General features: G+C 34.2%; 1 protein-coding gene across 1 annotated transcript; it reads left to right on the top strand.

Annotated features, from left to right (window-relative positions):
• Positions 1-330: 330 nt before the first annotated feature.
• Positions 331-10,444, top strand: TIMM22 (translocase of inner mitochondrial membrane 22). The gene is made up of 4 exons (XM_060756863.2): positions 331-679; positions 4,458-4,654; positions 5,858-5,930; positions 9,862-10,444. The coding sequence occupies exons 1-4, from the start codon at positions 442-444 to the stop codon at positions 9,936-9,938; spliced, it is 585 nt and encodes a 194-aa protein (XP_060612846.2). The 5' UTR covers positions 331-441; the 3' UTR covers positions 9,939-10,444.
• Positions 10,445-10,841: the final 397 nt, after the last annotated feature.

Raw genomic sequence — 10,841 nt, 5'->3', positions numbered from 1 at the left:
TCAACACGGCGTCCTTTCAAGCGAGCGCTCTGGGTGTGTAGCGGACTCCATTTCCCGCGAGCCTCTGCGTTAGGGAGTCTCATTAGAAACAATACGGCTGTTCCGCGAAAGGCAAGATGGGAATTGCAGTCTGCGAAGTTTTACAACATGGCGTCCTTTCAAGCAAGCGCTAAGGGTGTTTAGAGGACTCCATATCCCGCGAGCCTCTGCGCCAGGGATTCGCATTAGAAACGATACCAATGTTCCGCGAAAGGCAAGATGGGAGATGTAGTCTGTGAAGTTTTACAACATGGCGTCCTTTCAAGAAAGAGCTCAGGGTATTTAGTGGACTCCATCTCCCTTGAGCCTCTGCGGCAGGGATTCCCATTGGGAGCAATAAGGCCGTTCCGCGCAAGGCCTGACGGGAGACGGAGTCTCGGCCTCTGAGGGAAAGCGAGCACGATGGCGGCGCCGTCTCCTTCTCCCTCGGCGGGGTCCGAAGAAGCGTCGCCGGCAGGGCTGCAGTACAGCGTGCTGCTGGAGCACCTGGTCGGGGAGAAGCGCGGGCCTCGTCCCGGCCTGGAGACGGCGGCCTTGGCCTTGGCGGGCTTCCCTTCGCCGGTGAAGAGCGCCGAGCAGAAGGCGGTGGAGCGCGCCATGGAGAGCTGCACCTTCAAGGCCGCCTTGGCCTGCGCGGGAGGTGAGCTAGGCCGCAAGAGGGCCGGCACGCCACGCAAGGGCTGCTGGGAGGGAGGGAAGAGAGCAGTCGTGGCGCCATCTTGGGCGCCCTTAGGCAGTGTGTGTGTGTATATATATATATATATATATTACATCTAATAGCTAGGAAAAATAAATAAATAAATATATATATTTCTCAATAATTCAGGCATAAAATATAATGCACAATATCTAATAAAATACAATAAATATAAATAAATATGTTATAAAAAATAATATTCTGTAATAAATATATCTAACTTCTGAAATATATATATTTCTCAATAATACAGGCATAAAATATGCACAGTATGTAATAAAATACAGTAAATATAAATAAATATGTTATAAAATATAATATTCTGTAACTAATATATCTAACTTCTGAAAAATAATTAATTAAATAAATATGTTATAAAATATAATGTTCTATAATAAAAATATGTAACTTCTGAAATATATATATATATTTCTCAATAATACAGGCATAAAATATATAGCACAACGTGTATATTGCAAATACAATATAAATATAAAATATAATGTTCTGTAATTAATATATCTAACTTCTGAATATATATATATATATATATCTCAATAATACAGGCATAAAATATAATGCACAATGTATAATAAAATACAATAAATATAAATAAATATGTTATAAAACATAATGTTCTGTAATAAATATATCTAACTTCTGAGATATATATATATATATATATATATATATATATATATATATATATATAATACAGGCATAAAATATAATGCACAATATGTAATAAAATACCATAAATATAAAATATAATATTCTGTAATAAATATATCTAACTTTTGAAATATACAGGCATAAAATATAATGCACGATATGTAATAAAATACAATAAATATAAATATGTTATAAAATATAATGTTCTGTAATAAATATATCTAACTTCTGAATATATATATATATATATATATATATCAATAATACAGGCATAAAATATAATGCACAATGTGTAATAAAATACCATAAATATAAAATATAATATTCTGTAATAAATATATCTAACTTCTGAAATATATATATATATATATATATATATTTCTCAATAATACAGGCATAAAATATAATGCACAATGCGTAATAAAATGCTATAAATATAAAATATAATATTCTGTTTATATATATATATATATATATATATATATATATATATATATATATATATATATGTCATGTTCGTTTGTGGGATAAACATCACTCAAAAACCACTGGACAAATTGACACCAAATTTGGACAGAAGACACCTATCAGGCCAACAAGTGACTATCACTCATAAAAACGCTGAAAAATGCAGTGGAAGGGACTTAAAAGGCCAAAAAACAAAAAAATGAATTACAACGCATGTGCAAAACTACATATATACACATATATATACACACACAAAACACATGTGCATATATATATATATATATATATATACACACACACACACACATATATATACACATATATACACACACAATACACATATACACAGACTGGGCCACAGCAACGCATTGCTGTGGTCCAGTCTATGTATATGTGCTATGTTTGCATGTGGTTTTGTGCATACATTGTAATGTATTTTTATTTTTTGGCTTTTTAAGTCTCTTTCACTGTGTTTTTCAGTATTTCTATGAGTGATGGTCACTTGTTTGCCTGAGAGGTGTCTTGTGTCCAAATTTGGTGTCAATTCGTCCAGTGGTTTTTGAGTTATGTTAATCCCACAAACAAACACTATGTTTTTATTTGTATAAATATATATATACTAGCCGAACCCTGCCACACGTTGCTGTGGCCCAGTCTGTGTATATGTGTTTTGTGTGTATATATGTTTATATGTGTGTGTATATTTGTGTATATGTGTAAATATGTTGTTTTGCGGATGAATTGTAATGTAATTTTTTTTTTTTTGCTTTTAAAGTCTCTTCCACTGTGTTTTTCAGTGTTTTTATGAGTGATGGTCAATTGTTGGCCTTATAGGTGTATTGTATCCAAATTTGGTGTCCATTCGTCCAGTGGTTTTTGAGTTCCCCCGGGGAGATAGAGCAATATATAAATAAAGTTTTATTATTTATTATATTATTATGTTAATCCCACATACGAACATCACATCTTTATTTATACAGAATATATATATATATATAGAGAGAGAGAGAGAGAGAGAGTATCTGTATATGCAGTATATAAATACTGTAAATAAATAAACTATATATATATACTCTGCATGTATACATAGTATATATAATAAAATATAAATAATATACAAAATAATATGGTAGAAAATAATAAATAATAAAAGTAAAATAAAATTTAAAAATATATAGTGTCTGTATACATGGTATATAATATAATATTAATATAATATAATAAATATATTGTGTCTGTATACATTTATTTTTATTTATTTATTTAGTTATTTACTTTGTTTATATACCGCTGTTCTCAGCTCGGGGGCGACTCACAGCGGTGTACAACATAGAAAGAACAAGGTTCAAAATTCAAGACACAATATAAAATGATCCACAATCCAGCATGGTGCCCTTGAAGTGACTGGCTTGACTCTGAAGGAGCTGGGGGTGGTGACTGCAGACAGAGAGCTCTGACATGGGTTGGTCCGTGAGGTCACACAGAGTCAGAAGCGACTGAACGAATAAACAACAACATACATGGTATATATAAGAGTCATACGCACTGCCCCGGAGTGTAGTGGAGGCTCCTTCTTTGGAGGCTTTTAAGTAGAGGCTGGATGCCATCTGTCGGGGGTGCTTTGAATGCGATGTTCCTGCTTCTTGGCAGAATGGGGTTGGACTGGATGACCCACAAAGTCTCTTCCAATTCTAGGATTCCATGATACAAAATAATATATACAATAATATTAATAAATAATATATTAAATATAATTAACCGTGTGTGTCTAGCCCCATTCAATCACCATTTATCTATCTAAACACATAGTAAAAGTGAAAATATGTATGTATGTGTGTGGCTGGGGTGTCCACAAACACTAGGTTCTTGTGGGTTTTTTCGGGCTATAGGAGCTCTTCCCTTGCCCCACCCCAGCCATTCCACAGATATATAAACCCATTTTCCTACTTCCAACAGACCTCACTACCTCTGAGGATGCTTGCCATAGATGCAGGCGAAACGTCAGGAGAAATGCCTCTAGAACATGGCTCTATAGCCCGAAAAAACCCACAAGAACCTAGTGATTCCAGCCATGAAAGCCTTCGACAATACATTGTCCACAAACAGCTATAGCTCCCACTACTCAGGAGACACCAATTTGGGCCCACTGCCTCTTCCTTAACCCTTTCCTATTCTTTTCTATGGCACACAGCAAACAGAGAAGTTGATCAGTAACTGAACATACTAAAGAGGTTTGGGGAGAATTCACCGTATTTTATGGGAGTTGTAGGTCCACAGGGCCCCCATGACCAACAAAATGTACTGGAGATCTTTGGAAGAAATTCACTTGATTTGGGGGAGTTGTAGTTCACCTACATCCAGAATGCTCTATGAACCCAAACAATGATGGATCTGGACCACACTTGGCATGAATAGTGTTGGAAATAATTGATAAAATATATATTATTATTATTATTGTGGTCAATAATCAGCCCCAAAGAATAGAACAACTGTCAAAATAGGAACATGACATGCATTTAGGTATTAGGAAACCTTGTCATTCATCGTCACTTCTGTTTATTCCTCTTCCCATTGCTCGCAGGCTTTGTTTTGGGGGGTGCCTTCGGAGTCTTCACGGCCGGCATTGACACCAACGTGGGCTTCGACCCCAAGGACCCCCTCTGCACCCCGACCGCCAGAGAGGTCCTCAAGGACATGGGGCAGCGGGGGATGTCCTACGCCAAGAACTTTGCCATTGTGGGCGCCATGTTCTCCTGCACCGAGTGCCTGGTCGAGTCGGTGAGCTCTTCCTTTCCGTGCTATTTATGCCCTTTTGTAAGAGTTCTCTGCAGCAGGATCCCATCTCATTATATGTTTCCCCCGTTTCGTATTACGCTCACTCAATTTTCCCGTTTGTATTCCATGCACAAAGAAATGCATTATCGTTATTATCTTATTGTTATTATTATTTTTATTATATGCGCAAAGAAATGCTTTATTATATGTAATATCATTAATGTATTATTATTACATGCACAAAGAAATGTCTATATTATATATTATTAAATTATTGTACTATTACACGCACAAACAAATGCTTTATTGTATTATAATTAATATATTATTACATACACAAATGCTTTATTATATTATTATATTATTATTCCATGCACAAATGCTTTATTATTGTGTATTTTTATATTACATTACATGCACAGAGCTGCATTATTATTACTTTATATTACTACATGCAAAAAGAAATGCTTTATTATATTATTAATATAATTATTGTATTATTATTATGTACACTAAGAACTGCATTATCATTATGTATTATGTGTTATATTATTATTAATATAATTATTGTATTATTATTATATACTCAAAGAACTGCATCATTGTTATGTATTATTTTATATTATTTCACACACAAAGAAATGCTTTATTATATTATTATTAATATAGGTATTGTATTATTACGTACATGAAGAACTGCACTATTATTATGTATTGTTATTACATGCACAAAGAAATGTGTTATATTATTTTTAATATAATTATTGTATTATTATTACATACTCAAAAAACTGCATTATTGTTATGTATTATTTTATATTTTTGCATGCACAAAGAAATTCTTTATTATTATATTATTAATGTAATTACTATATTATTACAGGCACAAAGAAATGCTTTATTATTACAAATATTATATTGCATGCACAAAATGCTTTATTATATTATTACATGCACAAAGAAATGCTTTATCATTATTATATTATTATTATTACATGCACAAAGAACTGCATTATTATATAATAACATACATAAAGAAATGTGTTGTTATTATAGGTATATATTATATTGTTGCATGCAGAAAGAAATGCTTTATTATGTTATATATATTCTAATCACATTATATTATTATATTATATATCATTATAAATGTATTTTTATCTCTCTGCTTAGTGATGGTATTTATTTTACTCCTTGTTTCCACAGTATCGAGGGAAATCCGACTGGAAGAACAGCGTCATGAGCGGATGCATCACTGGAGGAGCCATTGGCTTCCGGGGTGAGTAAGCCCTTCAGTTGGAAACATGGCTTTTTTTTAGTGCTGTGCTTCCTATGGTCTCATTTAATATTCTCATTGTATTGGGCCATTTCAGGAGAGGTAGGTAAGAAGGACTATTCTGATTCTGATAATTATTATTTATTTGGCCAGAGAGGCCACTTTTATGTCAGCAGGTTCTCTCCTTTGGCCCTCTAGCTAGGATCCATTTTCTCTCCTTAAGATCAAGTTAAGCCCCATCCACACTGCTATTTAATCCAGTTTCTGAATTATCTGCTTTGAACTGGATCATACGGTAGTGTAGACTCATACAATTCTTTAAGGATTTTATTTTTAGTTTAGTTCGAGTATAATGCTTCTAGGGTTTTAAATTATGTCATATTGGTGTTACCATATTTATTTATTTATCTTGTCAAAAGCAAATTTATTTATTTATTTACTTACATTTATATACCGCCCCTCTCAGCTCAAGGGCGACTCAGAGTGGTTAACAATAGGCTAATTATATAATATAAAATAATACATAATAATAATGCAGTTCTTTGAGTATGTTATAATAATACAATAATTGTATTAATAACATATCACATTTATTTGCGCATGTAATAATAATACATGATAATGCAGTTCTTAGTGAACATAATAATAATACCATAACTATATGTATTTATTTATTTATTTGACTTGTATACCGCTACTCCCAATTTGGCTCAGAGCGGTTTACAGCAGTAGATTAAAACAATACAATTAACTTTAAAATACAATAAAAACAAGAACAGACATAGTCCCGAATTATTCACCCATTTGTGCATGTATATATATTATATTATATATAAATATTATTACATGCACAAATGCTTTATTATTGTGTATTATTATATTATATTATATTATTACATGCACAGAGCTGCATTATTATATTATTTTACATTACTACATGCACAAAGAAATGCTTTATTATATTATTATAATATAATAAAGCATTTCTTTGTGCATGTAGTAATGTAAAATAATATAATAATAATAATGCAGCTCTATGCATGCAATAATATAATACACAATAATAAAGCATGTAATAATATATAATAACAAAGCGTTTGTGCATGTAATAATAATATATTAATTATAATATAATAAAGCATTTCTTTGTGCATGTAGTAATGTAAAATAATATAATAATAATGCAGCTCTGTGCATGCAATAATACACAATAATAAAGCATGTAATAATATATAATAATATAATAACAAAGCATTTGTGCATGTAATAATAATATATTATATTAATTATAATATAATAAAGCATTTCCTTGTGTATGTAATAATACAATAATTTAATAATATATAATAATAATATAAAGCATTTCTTTGTGCATGTAATAATTGATGATACCGTTATAATGTATTTTAATAAATCACAATCAAAAACTTGACATTATACTAGATATCCTTTGATCAGAAGCAAGCCACAGGGAGTGTCTCTGGTGTCGCTGTGAGAAGGTCCTCCCTTGTGCATGTGACAGGGCTCAAACCTCATTGGAGTCAGTGGTCTGTGGTTTGCTCTCTTCTGCGAGAAATGCTGCCTGAAGGCCATCCAGTCCAACTTCCTTCACCAGGGCAAGAAAACATAATCAAAGTCCTCCTTACAGAGCCATCCAGCCATATAGATATATATGATTCAGACACAAACACATATATGTATATGACAGATATAGTACCATAGATTTGAAAGGGACCCCTAAAGAAGGACAATGATTTGTTGCAAGTTCCAAAGTAGGCAAACTAGACAATCTCCACATCAACACTGACAAAGAAACCGCAAGATATACGGTTTGCCCACAAGCAGAAAGACATGACATAGATTAGAAACCAACACTTTCTCATTACTTCATTTTCCAGATCACCAGGCTGGGCCACAGCAACACGTGGCAGGGGATGGCTAGGATAATAATAGTAGTAGTAGTAGTAATAATAATAATAATAATAATAATAATAATACATCGCACAGTCCTAGATGCTTGGGAAGTGTTTGATTTGTGATTTTGTGATACGAAATCCAGCATATATCTCTCGTTTGTTTGTGTCAGTAAAATAATAATAATAATAATAATAATAATAATAATAATAATAATACATCACACAGTCCTAGATGCTTGGGAAGTGTTCGACTTGTGATTTTGTGATGCGAAATCCAGCAAATATATCTCATTTGTGTCAGTAAAATAATAATAATAATAATAATAATAATAAATCACACAGTCCTAGATGCATGAGAGTGTTTATCTTGTGATTTTGTGATATGAAATCCAGCAAATATATCTCGTTTGTGTCAGAAAATAATAATAATAATAATAATAATAATAATAATAATAATAACAATAATAAATCACACAGTCCTAGATGCTTGGGAAGTGTTCGACTTGTGATTTTGCGATATGAAATCTAGCATATAGATCTTGTTTGCTGTGACATACTGTGTTTTTGTATCAGTAAAATAATAATAATACATCACACAGTCCTAGATGCTTGGGAAGTGTTCGAGTTGTGATACGAAATCCAGCGTATATATCTCGTTTGCTGTGACATGCTGTGTTTTTGTGTCAGTAAAATAATAATAATAATAATAATGATAATAATAATAATACATCACACAATCCTAGATGCTGGGAAGTGTTTGACTTGTGATTTTGTGATACGAAATCCAGCATATAGATCTCATTTGCTGTGACATACTGTGTTTTTGTATCAGTAAAATAATAATAATCTTTATTTATACCCCGCCACCATCCCCCCAAAGGGGACTTGGGGTGGCTTACATGAGGCCAAGCCCAAAAATACATTACAGCAAAATACAATAAAATAAAACCAGAACAACAGAACTAACACCACAATAAAATAGATAAAGCACAGGAATACAATAAAACAAAATAAAACAGAACACGGTAATGCAATGAGAAATCAGTCACAATGAGCGGGTCACATGTACAACATAAAATGATTTTCTCTGGATGAGAAAAAGAAATGATTATAAGGATATAATAATAATATATAATTATATAAATTATAATATATTTATATTATTTATATTATAAATAATATAAATATAAATCAGGGATATAACAATAATAATAATATAGTGTTTTATTTATTTATTTATTTACCTTATTTATATACCGCTGTTCTCAGCCCGAAGGCGATTCACAGCGGTTCACAACAAATACGAACAGCAAAAATTCAGTGCTACAGTATAGAAACAGTTAACAACCTAACACATTACATGACCCATTCACTGTCGTCTCGTCATCAAAAACATGTTCCAGATTCGTCATCCATTTTTCCATTCCAGTGTTCATTAACCAATCATTGCACTAATTATTCGAACGCCTGCTCAAATAGCCAGGTCTTCACTTTTTTGCGGAATACCATTAGAGATGGTGTTAGTCTAATGTCCGTAGGAAGGGTGTTCCACAGCCGAGGAGCCACCACCGAGAAGGCCCTATCTCTCGTCCCCGCCACGGTCATCTTGAACCACAAGGAGAGGCAAGAAATAATAATAATAATAATAATAATAATAATAATAAGCAGAAATAGACCCAAGTGAAATGGAGAGTGGTATTATTGTTGAGCCCAACATGATGTGTATCTTGTCCCAAAGCCTGCATAGGATAATCTCCCACAAATAAGAGCATTAAAGGGCTTCCAGCTTAAGCTTGTTACATGAAGCCTGGGGTCTCCACAAAGCTGTTGCCTTGGGATGACCGTTTCCAGGATGACACAGCATTGAGCCACTGCCGTCAAAGGGGTCCCAAGCTGGAGTCCTCCTGCAGCCAATGCACAACGTAAAAGGAGCGGAACCAAGGGCTGAAAGGAAGGAGAGGAATGGAAGGTGGAAATGATGAAAACTTGCTCATCCATGGCCTCCTTTTGCCTTGCAGCCGGTGCCAAAGCGGGTCTCCTGGGCTGCGGGGGCTTTGCTGCCTTCTCTGCCGTCATCGACTACTACCTGAGGTAGCGTGAGCCGTCTTTTGTGCCGACAGACGGGACGGCTTCCCGAGGAGATGCATCCCACAGGAAGAAGCCAGCGCCTCCGCTTGCCTGGGTCCCATTCTGCCAAAGGTACAAACGGATTGGCGTGGGGCTGAGCTCTGCTCAAGTTTTGTGGATTCAGGAAAAACATCAGGACTCGCTTTCCCCAGAGGTGAAATTAGCGACTAATACAGCCACAACTGAGCTTTGGAGGCGGTTGTTGTGGGTTGAATCGGAATAGAGATCAACACATGGGACAGACGCTCCCTTATTGTTTGCGGTTGTTTGAGATGTTGGTTTGTTCTCTGTGTGGCTTTTGCAACCAAGCGGGAGGGATTGGGACCCTCTCACAAGGGGCAAGTATCCAGAAAACAGAATGAATATGGTTTCCTATTCAACCCAGTCTGTAAATCGTTTCTATTTTGTCATTAAGCTCGATTCTTTGGGGCCTTTCAAGGATTCAAAGTGGGGATTGAAGTGGGAGGAAATGGCTGTGTTGAGGGCCTTTTTCCTCTTCAGATCGCACCCCCCCCAGATCTCTTTAGTAATTAAAGCTACCGTATATACTCAAGTATAAGCCGACCCAAATATAAGCAGAGACACCTAATTTCACCACAAAAAAAATGGGAAAACGTATTGACTCGAGTCTAAGCCGAGGGTGGGAAATGCAGAAGCTACTGGTCAATCTCAAAATCAAAATAGAGACTAATAAAATTACATTAATTGAGGTATCCACAGGTTAAATGTTTTGAGTATTTACATAAAACTGTAATTTAATATAAGTGTCCAACTCTGATGAAACCATTATGCCAACCTTTTTCAAGGTAAATGTGCTTACATATCCTTCCAATAAGAATAGAGTAAAATAATAAATGTCATAATTATAATA

This window comes from Anolis sagrei, chromosome 11 (genome assembly GCF_037176765.1).
Source record: "Anolis sagrei isolate rAnoSag1 chromosome 11, rAnoSag1.mat, whole genome shotgun sequence".
In the NCBI taxonomy this organism is placed as follows: domain Eukaryota; kingdom Metazoa; phylum Chordata; class Lepidosauria; order Squamata; family Dactyloidae; genus Anolis; species Anolis sagrei.
The sequence above is the reverse complement of the archived record's forward strand: the minus strand, read 5'-3'. Positions and strand labels throughout refer to the sequence as shown.

Bases quoted from the DNA above. Each gene is read 5' to 3' on its own strand.
- TIMM22 (XM_060756863.2), top strand. From the start codon at position 442: ATGGCGGCGCCGTCTCCTTCTCCCTCGGCGGGGTCCGAAGAAGCGTCG. The intron at 4,655-5,857 runs GTGAGCTCTTCC...TTGTTTCCACAG, and splicing joins CCGAGTGCCTGGTCGAGTCG to TATCGAGGGAAATCCGACTG. The intron at 5,931-9,861 runs GTGAGTAAGCCC...TTTGCCTTGCAG, and splicing joins AGGAGCCATTGGCTTCCGGG to CCGGTGCCAAAGCGGGTCTC.